Source organism: Spermophilus citellus (assembly GCF_964194105.1).
Source record: "Spermophilus citellus genome assembly, chromosome: 2".
Classification (NCBI taxonomy): Eukaryota; Metazoa; Chordata; class Mammalia; order Rodentia; family Sciuridae; genus Spermophilus; species Spermophilus citellus.
In genome coordinates this window covers 4,614,298-4,633,937 of record NC_138183.1, presented here as the reverse complement: position 1 = coordinate 4,633,937, position 19,640 = coordinate 4,614,298, and the positions used below count along the sequence as shown (strand labels likewise).

General features: G+C 46.8%; 1 protein-coding gene across 1 annotated transcript in view; it reads right to left on the bottom strand.

Moving 5' to 3' along the window:
• Window positions 1-18,749, bottom strand: part of MED27 (mediator complex subunit 27) — a 191,338-nt gene extending 172,589 nt beyond the window's left edge. The window contains exons 1-2 of the mRNA XM_081280014.1: window positions 18,511-18,749; window positions 16,197-16,341 (exon numbers count right to left, since the gene is read on the bottom strand). Coding sequence (XP_081136140.1) covers window positions 16,197-16,341; window positions 18,511-18,713 — 348 coding nt within the window. The 5' untranslated portion in view covers window positions 18,714-18,749. The remainder of the gene's footprint in view (window positions 1-16,196; window positions 16,342-18,510) is intronic.
• Between the last annotated feature and the right edge of the window lie 891 nt (window positions 18,750-19,640).

The following is a 19,640-nucleotide window of genomic DNA, read 5'->3' as shown; positions in this document are numbered from 1 at the left end:
CGAGAAGGGGAATAGCTGGGTCAAATGGTGGTTCCATTCCCAGCTTTCCAAGGAATCTCCATACTGCTTTCCAAATTGGCCGCACCAATTTGCAGTCCCACCAGCAATGTACAAGTGTACCCTAAATGCTTTCTATGGCCCTAAAGACTTAGGGAGCTATGGCATGCTTCAATAACTCAAATTTTTAGAAAAAAGAAACTAAAAGTATGACAGGATATAGATATGTTAAGAAATGACAATTTATCTAGAGGTTCTCCTTTGCCAGCACCTCATATAACCTACCCACCTGAATACTTAAAATAAGAATATTGATAGTAATCCTTGTGATTTGTATCAATGTTCGAGAACCCAGACACTCTGCACAAAGTTAAGGAAACGTTCTGAAATTCCACCCAAAAATACAGCCATTCTCAGACCATGTCCTCATCCTGGAGCTGTGACACTCTCAGGAAGCAGCTGCACAGCGCCTGCCCTTGTGGAAGCAGCAGAGGAGAACAGAGCAGAAGGGGCTGAAGGCAGAGGCTCTGTGGCTCTTCTCGACCATCTAAAGCCTGTGAATGAGGGTCACCTTACATTTAGGAACCCCGGTTGCCTCCCCCAATAAACTAAGGCCAAGCCCACCCCAGCCGTCAGAGCTCCCAGAGAGCCAAGGAGCATCCCAACAGCTAATGTGAGCCAGCCACTCTACCCTCAGACACGCAGCTCCTGACGCGCCTGATAACTATAGGGTGGATAGTCATCAGCCTCATTTCATAGATGGGGAGAAGGAGTAAGTTGCCCAAGGTCACGAGCCAGTAAGGGGAGGCCGAACTTGAACCCAGGCACCGGAGCATGACTTAACTTCACCAACTGAGCCTCACCAGGTTGAGGAGATGGTGGGTGCGTCCCTGCTTCAGAACTGTAAGGTGCTAAAATAAGTACAAGGCGCCTCTGAAACTTTCACAGTACCCTTTCTCTGCCCTTTTCCTATCTGCCTCAAAATAATCAAGATAATTTGCCTTCTGTTCATATCCCCAAACTAGTTTAAAAAGAAAAAAAAAACACCTTAATATGCATTATCCTTCAGTAAGCCAAATCGTGAGCAGAATCATGAACCCCAGTGAGACCTTCCTACAGCTGCGTGCAGGAAATGGCACAGAAGAACCACCTCCTCCCCAACCCTCAGCAGAGGGGACTTGGAATCCCAGCTCTGTCCCTGACCCCTCCTCCCAAACACAAATGGAAGTGAAGTTATGACACTGTCTCTGAGGACTAATAAGCTACTTACTGAACTAAAAGTGTTTGGTTAGTTTGTTACACTGAGAACAGGCCCTGCTAGCATGGGCCCTCCCCTCAGGCCAGGCAATTTGGACTTCTGCAATGGGAAATGGGGCAATGTGGGGAGGGGGCTGCAGCAGTGCTCAGAAGGAACACAACACCTCACCCTAACTTGGGAGGAGTAAAAAAGACTCCTGAATGTGTGAGTAGAAGCAAATATGCAAAAATGAGGGAGTATCAGTCAAGCAATATTCGGGAGTGGGTAAGGCCTGTTTTGGCAGGATGTGGCACCGGGACCATGTGGCACCTCAAGGTGACAAGTTGCCAGAGTGGTGCTCTATGGGAGACAGCCCCAGAGAACCATGGTGTTTGCCTTCATCCTGAGCATGGGGAGTCAGAAACACATCTCAGCAGGAGGGCTATGTGATCAAACTTGCATCTGAAAGGTCACTCTGACACTGCAACCCAGAAGACTAGCAGTGGGAAGACAGGGAGGCCAGGGAGGAGGCTGCTGCCAACGTCCTGGGGAAGGGAGGCAGCTCAGTAATTTGGCAACAAATACCTGTTATTAACAGAGGCATGGAGTCAACCATGGGAGATGCAGTCATTGGGAAGCGCCCTCTAGACTACACCAGGGTGCAGGAAGTATCCCCGTTCCTCCAGGACCCAGGCAACTCAGCCAGGCCCTTTCCACTCCGCAACTCCTAAGAATAATGCAAGTCTGTGGAGACACCTCCACCATCCTTCCTCGAAAGCAATATGAGCACATCGCTGTGTGACTGCGGAGGACATTTCAGTGTCAGGAGGAAGTCTCAACAGGATGGCAACATTCCCCCAAGACATCTTGCTGGAAATTACTACACTCCAGCTTTGCAAGATGAGGTCCCCAGCACAACATTTTGGCCGAGGATTCCAACAAACTGCCTGCAAGATAATGTGGTCACGCTGTCTGAGCTACTGTGAAAATGCATTCAAATCTCAATGTTTGAGTGCATCCAAGCAATTAAAATTAACACAGTATCTGTTTGAGACAAGGAAAAACAAAGGACAGGGAGTGGTGGCCTCCATAATCTACTGCTGTTTTGTTTTGTTGTTGCTGGGTTTTTAACATTTTAAAGATGCTTGTAGCTAGCATTTTTGCTATCCAAATCAAGCCTGAAGGTGATCCAGTTAGCAGGAAAGTCTCCACCAGCTCAGTGAAGTGTCTGGGGGACGGGGCACAGGAGAGGGGACTGGATAAAGACCCAAGGAGCGCCTCCCATGTGCCCGCCCTGTGCCAGGTGCACTCACTGCCAGAAACAGAAAGGTCCTCAACCCCATCTTGTAGGTGAAGAGGGTGAAACCTGGGGAGGAACTGCAGCACACAGAGCCATGGCAGAGACTTCAGAAGGAAAATGCACTCCCTCCATCACCAAACAGAGCCCTTTGGTGGTCACTTAATCACTTCCTGCTCACTAGGTCCAGTCTACCTAGAAACTTGGATCATTGTGATTCCGATCACAAGCACCACACAGGAGGCACTATTTTTAATCAATGTGTTCAACTCAGGGAAATACACTGAATTATAAAATGTGGTTTTAAAAGGCAAGGTAGACAAATCTTGCTGACAGGACAACTGGATAAAGAGCAGGTGGGCAGCCAGGCAAAGGGAGGAAACACCAGCAGCAAGGACCACAGCTGACCCCCAGGAGGCACAAGGTGGGTGCAGAAGGTAAACCTCACACAGAAGCGAGAAAGGCCTCGGGCTCCCAGATCTCAAGGATATTTAAGCAGATGCAGCTGGAAGCACAGCTGTCCTCATCTGTGGCTTAGCTTTCCACGGTCTCAGTGACCCGCAGTCAACAGCAAGCTGAAAATACTAAATAGAAAATTTCAGAAATGAACCATTTGCAAGTTTTAAGTTGAGTGTCATTCTGAGCAGCGTGAGGATGTCAGCCATGTGATCAGACTGACGGGGGCACCACAGTGCCTGTGCTCCAGGAGCCCTTATTTTACTTAATAATGGACCGAAGCACAAAAGTAGTGATGCTGACAATTCAGATATGCCCAAGAGGGGCTGTGAGTGCAAGCTATAAGTAAAAAGGCAAAAGTCTCAGCTTAATAAAGAAAGAAAAAAGGGGCTGGGGATGTGGCTCAAGCGGTAGCGCGCTCGCCTGGCATGCGTGCGGCCCGGGTTCAATCCTCAGCACCACATACAAACAAAGATGTTGTGTCTGCCAAAAAACTGAAAAATAAATATTAAAAAATTCTCTCTCTCACTCTCTCTTTAAAAAAAAAAATTAAAAAAAAAGAAAGAAAAAAAATCATATGCTGAAGTTGCTAAGGTCCACCATAAGAACAAATCTTCTATTCGTGAAATTATGAAGGAAAAAGAAATGTATGCCATTTTGCTGTCGGACCTCAAACTGCAAAAGTTACAACCTCAGTGCACGGAAAGTACTCAGTTAAGATGAAAACGGGATTAAGTTATCAGGTCCAGTACTATCCACAGTTTCAGGCCTCCAATGAAGTCCTGAAGTGCATCCCCTGCAGGTGAGGGAAGACACATAAAGGGCCCGCCACTCGATGCACACAAGATGAGGAACATTTTCTTATGACAGAAACAGACCAACTGGGACAGGTCTTAGGTCAGCAGCAGCAAGGAAGTCAGCGCCCTCACGCTGATCAAGTGATCATCCACCCCCCCCCACACACACACACAAATATAAGATGTATTCTTATGTATTGTCTTGAAATCAACAACAAACAAGCACAGTCTTGGGCTGGAACAGAGTTAAGGGCAAACTAGTGACAAGCCAAGGACAAATAAACCAGAACACCGTATATCGCTAGCAAGAAATCTGCATTTGTGTTCAGAGTGTTACAGAATTAAAATGCAGCAAGCTATAAAACAGGATGATATTTAAAATACTTGGACAGCCGAGGCACAACTGCCTTTATGTTCAGATACTTTTCTAGTTAAGTTGCATGTGCCAGTTATGTCACCCAGTCCTCTGTGAGTTATGTTTCTTTCTGAGAACAAGGAATAGTAAGCTAAGGCATTTAACGCCACTGGTGAAGGAATGGGTGGGACCAGCAGGAGACCCAGGAATTACTAACACCAGGTGCTTTGGGCACTGGACTCCTCTGATCAAGTCAGAGAACTGAATGAAGCTAGGCCCACAAAGGTGGGAATTCATCTGCTCTGTCCACTGTGTCTACAACAGTGCACACAGTATGTGCTCAATAAATATATACTGAATGGATGGGTTAGGTATGTCCTAGCCAACAACACAGCACCTAAAACCAGTTTGGAAATGATTACAACTGAGCACCTGACAAAAACAGCAACCATTTTTTCACAACGGAATGCGCATGCGCGCGTACACACACACACACACACACACACACACACACACACACACACACACACATTCAGGCTGCACACTCACTCCCCAAACTCTAACAATGTGAGAGGCACTGAGGACAGACACTGAACCCTGAATGCTCAGTGGGTCCAGTTGACACTGGTCTATAATCAGAGAAGCCTACCAACTGAAAGTAACACATAGCACAATGCAGCTCTCTAATCCTAACACAGACAAATGGAGAAAAGAGTAGCTCACGAACCCAATGCTGGACTCAGCACCACTCCTGTTTAAAAGAAAGACAAAGGGGCTGGACACAGTGGCACATGCCTATAATCTTAGCAACTGAGGAGGATGAGGCAGGAGAAGTTCAAGACCCATCTTAGCAAGACCTATTACTTTCAAAAAATAATAAATAAGGGCTGTGGATATACCTAGAGCAGCCCTAGACCCAATCCCCCATACCACAGAAAAGAAAGGAAGGCAGCTGGGCAGGCATGGCGGTGGGGGAGGTGACACCTGTCCTGACAAAGCCATTCTTTGTTGCCCCTCCCATGCCAGAGAAGGCAGTCAGGGACTCCTGGGCAGTTCCTTTCTCTCTGATGAGTTGGCCAGCAAAGATGCAAATTACCTGCTAAGATCCCACTTTGTGGTGTCCTGAGTTTAAAGCAGGCAAGGGCACCTGTCTCTCCTGAATCTACTTTGCTCTACGAGGGGCCTGAATCTACTTTGCTCACAAGGCCGAGGCAATTCCCCTGGGCCATGCCCAAGCCTGGGCTGGGTCCCACACACTTAGCTGTCATGCATCCCACCTGTCCCTGGAGATTCTGTTATGTCTTATTTATGGACCACTGCTCCTGCCTCCCTCACAGTGGGTCCCTCAAGGGGAAAGGGCAGTATCTAACAGGCCTCAACAGTAAAAGAAACCTCTATTGTTCTGGACACTCACCTGGCATTCTCTTTTCAAGCTGCCAAGATACTGCTGGTCCCACTAAGAGGGCGAGCAGTGTGGCCACACACTAGTCACTCCCTCTAGAAAATGAGGTGCGATAACCTGACAGCTGAGGTTCCTGTGAGCTCTAACTCAGTCCAAGGATGAGTGTGTCTGGAAATATGTGGGGTGGTGCTCAATCACTAAGTGCTACTACGCACCAGATTCCAGTCACCCAAAGCTGACTCCACAGTCCCAACCCTGGAGAAAAAGAGACCTCAGACAGCACACAGCACAGCATGGCCAGCACATCCACCCAGAGACTGGGGGGCAAAAATAGCTTCAGTCAGCTCTGAAGAAGCGCTTTATAGGGACTGGAGGAGGAAGCAGGAAAGAATGTGCCCATAAAGCTACAGGGCACACCAGGCAGAGGGTGGCAGGCAGCAGGGACAGGCAGCTGCTCAGGTTCCTCAGGCAGCAGGGCCCCACGAACAAGGCTGGAGGGTCCTGGGGAGTTCCATTCACTTTGTCAAGTCAACAAGGAAAAGCAAGCCAGAACAGCCCAGCAAAAGATTTACCAAGCAAGAAAGTGCAGCAAGCTGGGCCTCCCAAAACAAATAAGTGACTGCAGCAAAGCTGGCCGCACAGAGGGAAGGCGGAACGCAGCTTCCAGAAGCCAAGGGACAGCGCAGTGAGCAGGAGGCAAAAACAGATGCCCTGGCTTGGCCTCCCTTGCACCAGCAGAAAGCCTGACCCCAGCCCAGGGCAGCCTAGAGAACAGGGATGGACTTGGCACCAGCCCATGCCTGTTTCCTCTCATTTCTCCTTACCTAGCAAGCACACACAGTCTGCGAAAGGTCAAGCTGAAGCAATCTGAACAGACTCCGAAGGGAAAAACACAATCTAAAAAGGAGAGAGGAAGAGAGGCCAGGGCTTCAATTTAACTGGGTTCAAATACTGTTATACTGCACACACAGAACTAGCTGACACAAATAATTACTATTCACTAAATGCCACTAGCATCCTTTCTGGGACTAGAACGGTACTTTCCTAATCAGACACTCTGAACCACCCTGTGAGATCAGTACTGTGCCCACTGGATGGTTCAGCAGACTGAGGCCCTCAGGTATTTGATAACTTGGCCCGAGTCTCAGTCCTAACAGAATAAAGCTTCACCTTGTGAGGGAAACAGGCCAATAAACAAGTGGGTAAAAGCAACAACAGAGGCACATCTTAGAAGGCTTTGCTGAGGAGGTAGCAACTAGGCTGAGCCCTGAATAACTAAGAGAGAAAAGAGGGAGGACATGTGCAAAGTCCCTGGGACAAACAGATCATGGCCCCTTGGAGAACTGCAATTAATTTTTGGAACACAATTGGCAAAAGCAGCACAGGAGTGGGAAGGAGGGAGCTGCACACTGAAATATCTGCAGACAATGACACCGCATCTGGAAAGTGCCCTAAATTACTCCAGCCCCCACCCTACCCCCCACCCAACAAGGAGAGCAGGTGGGGGAGGGAGATGAGGAAAAAAGATGGGCAAGATGCACTTGGCTGTTGAAGCAGGGGATGTGAGGGTCACTATCCAGCCCTTACTTTCGTGTGTATCTGAAATGGTCCATGACAGGAAGATTTAGCTTTTCTGTTTCCTCAGAAAGAGGAGAGAAGGGTGGGAGGGAGAGAGGTGGCTAGTGAAGAGAGCCCTGGGCTTCCCTGAGACTGCCAATGATCAACAGGTGATGCACACACTCACCTGGACAGCTAATCGGGTACCTGCACAACTACCTGAAGAGGCAGGACTGCTGGCCCCATGCCACAGATGAGGTGGGTCATCTGGCCACAGGTCTGACTGCTTCCAGACCCAGCTTCCTGAGCACTGTTGCTAGAATGCCTCCCAAGAGATGGAAGGAGTCACCAAAGAGCCACAAAATCAGACTTTGACTTTATAATGATCCCTCAAGAGCTGCGGGGAGGAAGGGCAGATGGGGAGCCTGGAGCATGGCCTCAAGCGAGGACCACCGGGGCTCCGCCTGGGCAGCAGCAGGCCGAACGAAGGAGGAGCTGAGAGGCTGTGAGGAGGGAAGAGCAGAGCTCAGTCAGTGGGTCTGAAGGTTGCACGGTGGCCATGGATGACAGTGGTGTCTGGGCATGTGGCTGGACAGGGCCACCCACCACACGGAGTAGATAGGAGTGAGGGGATTTTAGTTCTGGGCTGCTTCTGTCCATGAGGCCCGTGAGTGTCTAAGGGCGGGTGTCCAGCAGGCAGTTTCATACAAAGGCTGGATCTCAGGGGAGATCTAGGCTGGTGACAGTTAGGTGTCATCTTGCATGGCTGCTAAGTGAAGCCACAGAAGCACTGATATCCCTGCAGCTCTAATCCTAGCCCAAACCACCAAGAAGAAAAGACAAGTGACAAGAGGCTGGACAAGAGACTCTTCCTGTACACAGTGGCATGCGTCCTTCCCACCAGCCTCGTGCAGCTAAACATGAAGAAAAATGACTTCCTCTCTACCTAACATTCCAGGAAAAGATGAGATAGTGCCCTTTTGAGGCTCTGGTTAAAGTCTACAGAAGGTTCTGGACAAACCACACAAACCTCACCAGTCCAAAAAAAGCTAAACGGAAGAGAGCCAAAGAGGGTATCTAAAGAGCCCCCACAACAGAACAAGTCCTGCGGGGCTGTCAGCTGCTTCTGCACCTGCGCAGGGGCAGGCCACTGAAGCTTAGGGAGAGCTCCGTTCTCCCTTCCAGAAAGACAAGGAGGGGGTTCCAACCTGATTCCAGCAACAATAAAGTGACGATTCTCACAAGCCACCACTAATAAGTAAAACTTCAAAGCCTTGAAATGGAAACCACTTAAAGTACCAGGGTGTCGCTTGATCTTCATCAACATTCACACCCGGTGCATTACAAGAGGCCAGAGCTGCTGGAGAACCTTTGCCAGGTAATTTTCCACTGAAGTCTTTGAGGGCAGCTGCTCTGCTCTGCCACAATGAGATGCTCTGGAGAACAGATTTCAAAAATGTTCCTGGACAAGAAGGAATGGAAAGACTCCCTCCATGTCCTGGGTGGCTTTCATTTTGTCCCCAGAGGAATCCATCACTAACAGCTGGACTTCCCAAGTCAGAGCTGAAAGGGCCTTGAGAGGTCATCCAGTCCAACCTTTCAGTCCACCAACGAGGATGTAGAACCTGGAGGAATAAGGCGACTGGCATGAAGTCACCCAGCTGGGCCAGGGACAGCCAAGACTAAACATCAGTCTCCGGAATACTCTGCCCAGTGTCCCAGAACACACACGACTTGACAGAAGTGCTGCCATTGGGATCAAACTGCACATTCACCCGCAAGCACTGCTCTAGGCACCACGAATGTGCTAGGCTCCCTCACCCCAAACGACCCACAGGCAAAAGTGCCATGGCCCACCTGCAGCAGCTGGAGAGGCTAAGCACAGGCAGGTGGCACCCTTCACCCCATCACAAAGCTCAAGAGCTGACTCCACCGCCCTGCTGGGAAAAGGCACCCAAGTGACACCATGGACATGAGCCAAACTGGGTTTTATGCTCAAACCATTTCCTAAAAAAACAAACAAACAAACAAAAACCTAAAACCCTACAGGGGTCCACAGCACTTTTTCCCACCAGGTGAGAGGACTACTGGACCCATCAGAATTCCAATTCCTGGGAAGAAGGTCTTATCCTCCTCAGTTTTGAGGGATGATCTGCCTGAAGTGGACGTGCCCTTCTCCCCTCCTCTGCAGTCTTCTCATCCCACCTTGCAGTTCTCCCAGGGCCCTCCCCCATCTTTACTGCCCTCATTCCCAACTCCCCACCAAAACTCCCAGTTGCTCACTCCCAGCCAGGCTTCCCTCACCTCCAGCCAGTCTTTCTGTGGAAAGGACCACATCCTTCTGCAGACTGGCTGCAGAATGCACACCTAAGCTGTTACCTGTCTCAGTCTTACAGGGTCTAGAAGTCCAGGAGACTTCTTTCATTTCATTGTTTCTTCTATTTGTTTGTCTTACTCTGTTATTTTCATAATGGCTCCTGGGGTGTCAGGGTTTGAGGGTGGGAGGAAAGAGGAAGGTATGGAGTTCAAGGTACCAGAGCAGCCCATACTGCAGTCAAACCACCACACTATGGCAAGTCCACTCTGAGTGGGTGCTATCAAGACAAAGTGTTACCAGCCATGCTCAGGCTTCCCCAGGGAGGCACTGTCACCTACAAGAATCTGATTTGAAGAACATCTAGAGGACAGACCAAAGTGAAAGGTGGGAGGCCTGGTGATGGATGGAGGCCACTGGGATGGCAGTCCCTAAGTGTTGGGATACTGCCACCAGCCTCTAGGGAGTATCTACCCTGTGCTGGTTAAGTGCTGTGCTTTTGATACACTTCATGCAGTCCTCAGAAGAGCTGCTGAAACACCCCCATCTTCAAGAAGAGAAATCGAGACCCAGAGTCGGCCTCCCAGCTATCAGGCAGGAGAGCTGGGACAGGAGCCAAGGTGGTCCAGCTCTGGAGCCCATGCTCATAAGCATGGAGCACATGCCTCCATGAATAAATATGCACAGTACTTGCTACCATCACACCTGGTGATACCAGAACACACACACACGCTGCCACCGCCTGGTGATGCAACCATCATTTATTTGGCACTCACTCTCTGAGAGTCAGCCTAATGCTGCTATTGCTTGTTGTTGCTTTTGCAGAGCTGGGGGTGGAATCCCAGGACCTCACACACATACAGCAGGTACTGTACCACTGAGCTACATCAGCAACTCACTCCATCAGTCTCTTGGGGTTGTTCCACTTGGTGGATTACTGAGAACTCCTCCTAAGGCACACTGCATGCATAATCTCACTCAATCTTCACTACAACCCTATTAGACAAATAGTCCACATTGTATGAATGAGGAAACTGATGCTCAAAAATAATTTTTTCCTTCGGTCAAGACACTGCAAAAGCACAGCACTTTTTGAGGGTGGGAGGAAAGATCAGATCTTAGGTAGTCTGGCTGCAGAATGCACACCTAAGCTATTACCTGTCTCAATCTTACAGGGTCTAGAAGTCCAAGAGACTTGTTTTATTCCATTGTTTCTTCTGTTTGTTTTATTCTGTTATTTTCATAATGGCTCCCAGGTGTCAGGGTTTGAGGGTGGGAGAGAAGAGGAAGGTATGGGGTTCAAGGCTAACCAGAGCAGCCCATACTGCAGTCAAACCCACCACACTATAGCAAGTCCACTCTGAGTGGGTGCTATCAAGAAGGATTTAGGAGAAAGAGCACCTGTAACAATGGTACCTGAAGCTGGGTGTGGTGGTGCACAACTGAAATCCCAGCAGCTCAGGAGGCTGGTGCAGGAGCATCATAAGTTCAAGGTCAGCCCCAGCAATTTAGTGAGGCCCTAAGCACATTGGAAAGACCCTGTCTCAAAATAAAAAGTCTGGGGATATACCTCAGTGATAGAATATCCCAGGTTCAGTTCCTACTACTTCCCAAAAAAGAAAGAATGGTACCTGAACAAAGACAATCCAGAACACTGACTGGTCCTAAAGTCTTGATGACTAAGCTTTGAAAGCATCTAAGTGACTTTCTTTTCTATTACATCCTGAATGGATCAGTGTTCCCTAAACATGGATCAGCTATGCAGAGAGAACAAGTTAGAGATGGGCCTGGTGGCCAGGAAAACAACAGGAACACAAGTGAGTTCTCAGTACTCACAAAGTGAAACAACCCCAAGAGCGATGGCGTCAACTCTGCCCTTTCTAGACAGTGTTTTCATTGTTGTCAACGCGACAGCTGCCACAGAACACCTGGTATAGGTGCAGTTGCCCAAATCAGCCTGACTTAGTCAACTCCAAGAGACTTCTACCAAGTCCCATCCCCTCCTAAGCACTGGCTGTTGACTCGGCTCACTTTGCAGGGCACAATAGTGACAAACGACATGGATGAAACTGCCAACCTCAGACCTCAAAGACCTTATCATCACCACCAACCTAGCCCTATCCTTCCAAGTTACCATCCTGGAAGCCAGCCCTGGTCATCATCACACCATCTCAGAGTTTTTTCTCATCTATCAACAGCATTAGACTTCCCAGTAATGGCTGAAAATGGAAATGCCCTTACTGTACTTCATCAAAAATACAAGCACACAAGCCACCAAAGGAGCTATAAATTAAAAATTCAACACAAAAATCTTTTATTTATTCTTTCATTCATTCAGTTAATTTTAATTTCATACTTACTGTGTACAGTAGTCTTACTAGATGCCAGCAACTCCAAACAAGGAACAAGAGGGGGGCCACAGTATCTCTCTTCTTCTCTAGCTTACCCTTAAAAGAGGACAAGGTCCCTACAGGAAAAGCTCAGTACTGCACTGTAGAACACTTGCAACCCTGTCCACTCCAGGATGCAAAAACAGGAAGAGCACCTTCAAACATGGGTGTGGGGACAAACACCACAGTAACATATAGTTCCGGAGTAACTAGATGCTGATAACAGTTCAGGAGGATAGAATGAAGCAAATATCTTCAGAGTTTCAAGCAACTATATCTGAAAAAGAAAGGTTCTCTTTAATTTAAAAAAAAAAAAAAAGGCATAGTAAAAATAAATGGGATAGCAACAGTATCTTACACTGGGCCCATGCTAACCCCAGCAGAAAGTGATGCTCTGGGGGACTTTGCTGCTCCCAGCATCACCAGGGAAATGCAAAGACCTAGTCTGATTTTCCAGGCAAATACAGTTGGCTCCCTATCTGTGGTCTGCCCATTGAAGATTTGGGAAACTGCTAAGGGAAAATACTGCATCAGTACTAAAAATGTTCAAATTTTTTTCCATCATCACCTAAACAATATAGCATAGCAACTATTTACATAGTCCATACATTGTATTAAGCTTTATAAGTCATCTAGAGAGGATTTAAAGCCTATAGAAGGAGCCAGATACAACGGCGCATCAACCCATAATCACAGCTACCGGGGAGGCTAAGGTGGGAAGACCACTTGAACTCAAGTTCAAGGCCAGTCTGGGCAACACTGCATATGGAAGGATATGCGTATGTTATATGCAAATATAACCATTTCATATAAGGGACGTGAGCAACAGAGGAATTTGGCATCCTGGAGATTGGGGGACTCCTGCAAGCAATCTTTCCACAGACACCAAGGGACAACTTTATATGATTAGCCTATTGCCACAAATAAGTAAAGTCAAGGCTGAAATTAAAGCCTGGTGACAGGACACTGGGAACAAGAGAAAGGGACCTTCATGGTAAATCTGGCCTAACCCTAAGCAAGTTGGAACATAATAAGCAACAAAGGCTTATTTTATTTTATAGCAAGAGTAGTGTTGATGCCAATTATTTTTTGCCCTAGTCAAGAGAGCTTGTCATCCTTCTACAGAACAATTATCTATAGGTGCATAATAGTTAAAAGCTAAATTCTTTCTCTAGTTCAGCACAGGAAAAGTGCTGCTCAAAGCTATTTGACATCATTTACTAAATTAGATTAATTTTTAAATGTGTTATTCTAACAATTATACCAACTCCATGTAATTATTATTCCAACTGACTTTACAAAAATTACAAAAATCCCCTAAAGAAAATAATTAGTCATTAGGCATGCATGAGACTTTTCTATGGCCAACAGCACATAAAACAGAAAGTTCACCACATAACGGGCGGTGTCAAAGCCTTCCCCACACTTCCTTTAATTCTTAGCCAATAGCACAGAAAGCTGACATTGGCAAGTTACCCCAAACTTCACTTAATATATTAATGCACTTACTGGTTTCAAATCTTTGAGGGTAAAATGATGAAGGGTGAAAGCTTGAGCAATTAAAAAGCTCTTTTCATTTGCAAGAGAAGATAAACACACATAATTAATTGTTTGCCTCTTTATGACGCCAGCTGGAAATTGGAATGCTAGCTTATTTCTCCAGGCTATTTCTTGAGTTTATTTATACAGAATCCTTGTCCTGTTCTTCCTCTTCTTTCTGGGTCTTACGGATTCTTTTAATCCACCTTAATTCCTTCCCAGTGTAAGGTAAGGCATAAACAACAGTCACATAGGAAATTACCTACTGTAACACAAATAACAAACAGGCTTTCCCTGCAGCCCTCCTATAAGTAACTGGCAATGAGCAGAGTTGAAGGATTCTGAGCCAACACACACAGTCTCAGCAGGAAAGAAGCAATGGTTGATTAGTGATGTCTGTCCTGGAAAGAGTAATAGCCTGAGGACCCAGGTACCATGCATTTGTTGTCATCTCCATTCTTTGTTAAAGCTTTGAAAATTAGGAAAAAATACACAGATTGAATGAATAAAATGTAACGTGAACTCTTTCTTGGATGCAACCAAAAGGGGAAAAATTGTTTTCTATAGTTGAAAACCTTAAACCAAATAAGACTAACTATCAAGTTTTAGAAGGGAGGGGGGGGGACAGCAAACTAAGTTAGGAAATCCAAATTTTAGTCCAGCTGGGTAGCTGGGATGAGGCAGTTCACCTCTGATGGGCCTCCATTTTCTGGGCCCTCCCCGAAAGACTCAATCTTCTGACTATACTCCTCTGCTTGTGGCACTAGGAAACTGGTAAAAGAATACAGTTACTTTGTAGGAGCATCACCTCACCAGACTGGAGACATGCCTAAAACTCCACATCTGCTCACATTTGTATGGTATTCATCACCTGTATTTTTAACCTGTAGCATCTAAGGCAAGAGGTTCCATATACATAATATTTTTTCTTTTCCACCTTGGGGCAAGGGTGAGGATCACAGACTTCTATTTTAATAGCTGAGCAATTAAAATTAGTGAATAAAAATAATTAAACAACCTTCACTCAAATGTTCAGTGTCATCATGTCAACATAATACCAGTTGCTTCCCGTGTAGGTCCCTGTAACTCATACTTCTGATATCAGCCTACATCTTCCCATCACTGAAAAGTCCTCATCACTCTAAACATCTTTCAAGAACTTTACCCCCATGACACATCAAAGTGACTTCCTTATCCCAACACCAAAAATCAAGACATTCTATAAGGAATCCAACCAGACATAAATCCACACCATGAACCTACTGACCAGACTGCACCAATCACCAGGAAAACTCATGCAGATGACCAAGAGCATACCTGGGAGAAGCAGAAAGCTCTCCCAGAACAGTCTGAGGGCAGGGCTATGGGCTAGGACAGTGCCATGTCCCAACAACTACATAGACATCTATAATTTTTTTGTCTGCCTGATCCCCTCTGCTATGGTTTGGTTATGTTCAAATGTGTCCTCCAAAGGGTCAAGTGTTTCAAACTTATTCCTCAGTGCGGCAATGATAGTGTGGAACCTTTAAGACGTGGGCGCCTAGTGGGAGGTCCTCAGGCCAACTGAGGACACGCCCTCAGAAGAGACTGTGGGAGCCCAGCCTCTCTGTCTTTCTGTCTGATGAGGTGATCTATTTCTCTCATGTGTGTTCCCACTGTTATGATGCCATCCACCCTGAGATTCTCACCAGAGTCGGGCCAAGGCCAGCACCTTGCCCTTGACTCTTAAACTGAAAGCTAAACACAATTCTTTTCTTTATAAAGTTGGCCTGCTTCTGGTATTTCACTATAAAAAAGAAAAATGAATTAATCGACTGTCTTTTTTGGTAACTGCCCAACTCCAATCCCAAGGAGTATCACTTCCTATCCTCCAGGAGATCCAAGCTGAGAAGCCCATCAGGGTTAAACGCATGTCTCTGAGGACACCTATCAAGCAGGGCAAGGATCCTTTCTCAAGACCTGATGTAGGCTCTGGGAGATCTTCAGGTTTAAGGGTTGCTCATACCTAAAACGCCAGGCCATCTTTTCCAGCACCTGAAGAATATCACACCAACAATAGAGAAGGCCTTCAGGAAGCAAGAGTGTGCAGATTCCTGCCACACCACCTGCACACCCTGCTCCTCATGAGCTCAGCCTAATACCACAAACTCCCTGAACATTTTGGTTCCCTTACCCAATAAAGCCTTCTCCAAACCTCAGGTTTTTTGCAGAGTTTTTGTTTTGTTTTGTTTTCTAGCTCCCTATCAACATGAAAACAAACACAGGCAACAACACATAGCAGACAAACAAAAGGAACTCATCCGTCAACAAACTGCTTCCCAGCTTATGAGCCTAACTGCTCCTGTTATTTTTAGACTACAGTTTTCCCTTTACAGTTATTTAAAACAATTAGCAAATAATCTAACAAACAGCATGCTAGAGATGTTGTTCCATCCATGACCAGACAATGATACACATGAACAAAAGCAATGTGAGTGGCTAAACATTTAGACCCCAGTCCTTACCCTTCTAGGTGTCATAAACTCCTCTTAAGAATCTGGTGAACACTACGATACCTTCCTCAGGCAAGAATGCACACACCCCAACATTCACTCACAGAATATCAAAAGCTTATGAAAGCTGCTCCCTACACTCAACCTGATTAAATGTAATCAATCACCTGGGCATCACTATCAGTCCTCAGACTTAAAGGACTACAAAATAGCTTACAGGAAAATTCTAAAATTTCCAACTCTATAACACTATGTTAATCAAAATTTTAAAAAAAATAAAAACTTATCCTCACTCTCTGTGTTTATGAAAGACAAGAACGATTGGCTTTTGCTCTATTAACTCCATTTATGATGTCTCCTTACCTTGTTGGACCATTTATATGCTTGCAGGAGTTGACTATAGAGGGGAGTTTTGTCCTGCACGGGATCCAGACTTAACAGCCCACTGTTATGAAGAGGATGGTTCTCAGACGGCTTGCCTACCAAGTTGCTCAGACGTTCCAATTCACTGAAAAATAAATAAATAAAGCAAATAAACCTGAGTTCACTTAACTCCAGAGAAGCTGACCACACTGGCTAAAGGCTGCTCTCCAAAGCATCCATCACAGGGCCTGGCAGTGGCACATCTATTGTACCAGAGACTGGGGAAGCTGAGGCAGGAGGATCACAAGTTCCAGGCCAGTCTCAGCAACTTGAAGAGGCCCTAAGCAATTCAGCGAGACCCTGTCTCCAAATAAAAGAAGAGCTCAGAAGTAGCTCAGTGGTTAAGCACCCCGGTACCAAAACAAAACGAAAAATTAGGGACAACCAAGAAAACCCCATTATGGGATTTTATCTTAATTTTAAAAAGGGCTCCCTGGTGCTGTTGCAAAGGAGAAAAAAGGTTAAGGGTACAAAAATCAGCAAAACTGCTGAAATGAGGATTTAACAACTCGAATTAAGTCTCCGCGGTAGGAGGAGACTTTCTGGAATTTTGCAATGTGGTACAACATTGCCTCTCACTAAGGGTTTTAAGACCCACGTGCAGATCCCTGCATTTGGCAGAACAGCAAGTACCTGAATAAATGATGATTATTTATCATTCACATAGGGATAGATTTGTACATGATGCTTCACAGATGGTAACACTTTGCAAAACAAAAAAGAGATAAAATAAACAAATGGGATGGGAAGACACCACAAAGGGGGCCATGTCAAACAAACACACTTCAGTCTAGCAGGAAAACTCTGGAGAAGCTCGAGAAAGTGAGCCAACAGCAAAAGCAAAAGCACATTGCAGGAGCATGTATTTAGAGGCCAGTCCCCAACTGCCAACAAAAGACTAAGCACACAGCTTCTCACACTACATTCTTTCCAGAACCTTCAGCTTCCCTCTCCTTGACACTACTGTACAAAGATTTAAGAAAGCAAAAGGGTAATGTTAACATTTTTAAAGTTTCTAAAATGGTGAAAGGTTATAATACCTTGACAATTGCAAAGGAAAGCAAATCAGAGAAAATGGAAATGGAAGCAAAGAACCACCACCCAGGAAATTCCCTCAAGTAGGGAAAGTATTAACTGGCGCTGGGTACCACACCTAAGAACAAGAAGTGGATGTGACAGCTGAGGAGGGGGATATGATTTATGGCAACTACTGAAGATAAGGTATCCTTCATTTGGCCACCTTCTATCCCAACTCTTTTTGCTCTGTTACTAAGGAGACCAAATTGGAAAAAAAAAAAAAAAATCTGGGCTGAGGATTATTTCAATGGTAAAATACCTGCCCAGCATGCTTGAGGTCCTTGGTTTGATCCCTAGCACCATCAAAACAAATAAAAAATAATCCAGCCAGGAATCTTCCTGGGAAGCACTAACTCCCTTAAAAAAGGAAAGGCAAGTTTGGGACCTAGGGACCTAAGCATCAAGTACCTTCCATGTGCCTGGCATTTTACAAACATCTACTCATTTAATTCTTATGAATTAAGATTCAAAGCAGAAGAAGGTACTTTAAGAAAGACGGGCATTTATGATCCCTAGCCCTAAAGGACCACAAATTAAGAGTTGCTGGGGGCAGGGGTTCGCTTAAGTGAACAGGCTGGCTAACAATTACAGATCAGGTCTCTACTGAAGAAGATCTGCTGAACAGGACCAATCAAGGAGCAGTGACAGTGCTGGGCAGGTGGTTGAGGAGGAGCAGAGGAAGGAGGAACGACAGATCAGGGCCTGTTTTGTCATGTTGGGAGTGAGGTGAGGTACAACTGATGAATTCGAGGTTCGAGGGCGAGCAACTGGGTCAATCAGTTCCAATGCACTCACCTGGGTCTGAGCAGTGTTGGTCAGGTCCTGTGCGGACTTTCAGCACAGTCTGACCAGACACCACCGGGAGCAGAGGGCCTACAGGTGGGAAACCTGCTAAGCTCGGAGGAGAGGTGGAAGTTCTGCGAAGAGCACGCCGCCTCTTCAGGAACGGACCACCAGAGCCGAGATGAGGGAGGCGGGAAACAGCCAGGACTAGGGAGCCCGGAGAATGGAGACTGGGAGGCGGGGCCCGGGGTCAGGGGTCCCCGAGGGGCTGGCAGAGACCGGAGAGGACGGCGCAAACGGAAGGGGAACAGCCCTGACCCGGAGGACTCGCGAGGGGTGGGCGCTGCCTGGGGATGGGTCGGGTACCCGAGCCGGCCCCTCGGCCGGTACCTACTTGAGGTCCCGGTTGACCGAGTGCAAGTTGTCCTGGAAGTGCGCGATAAAGGCCTTCTCCCGGCCCTCCAGCGTCTCCTTGTTCCGCATGCCATCTTTCAGGCAGTCGAACACCCTGCTCACGCTGGAACGCAGCGCCTGGATGGCACTGATGGCCTGGGCGAAGGCCTCCAGGTTCACCCCGACGCTCAACACGTCCGCCATGCCTCCGCCCCCGCGGGCCCTCCCGGTCCGCTGCGCGCGCCGCGCCGCGCGCGCTGATGACGTCGCCCGGCCGCCGGGAAGTGACGTACTCGCGGGCCCCGCCCACTCCGCTGGGGCGTGGCCGGGAGAGCTGCTGCCAGGGCTCAGGGCCGGCGGGCTGCACGCTGCACTTGCTCATTGGTGGGCCGCGAGGAGAGCTCGAGCGTTTCCCCAAGCTTGTGCTTTTGGGAGTCACGTAGAAAAGAATTGCTCGGAAGAATGAAGTCCCGGAGTCAAGGATTATAGCCCACTGGATAAAATGAGTTCACGTTCATAAATAAGGTGGTGGTGGGGTTCTCCCTATTGTGGTATGCTAAAATAATAAATGTCAAAGGAATTTTGAAATTAAAAAATCACCACTTGGCAGTCGTTCAAATAATCAACTCAGGAATCAACAGATGCTAAAACTTGTGGGTAAAAGTGTGACAAAAATTACAGAATATTTGCATAGTCTCAAAATACATATTAATTAAGAAGGGAGAATTAATGGTTCAATAATTTGCTTCTGGACATATACCCAAAAGAATTAAAAACTGGGTCTCTAAGAGGTCATTGTACACCCATGTTCGTGACAGCATAGCTGACAATAGCCAAAGAGTGGAAGCAACCCAAATGTCCATCAACCAGCCGGTAAACAAGATGTGGCATCTCCAAACAATAGAACATTATCCAGCCTTACTAAGGAAGGAAATTTGGACACATGCTAATCAGATGAAAATCTCAGGTCCGTAGGTTAGTTGATAGTATTTTATCAAGGATATTCATGAATGAAACGTCAGGACATTATGTTATGTTAAATAAGGCAGTCACAAAAACACAAATACTCTACGACTTTTTTACAAGAAGAGCTTAGAGTTGTCACAATCATGTGGATAAAAAGTAACTTGG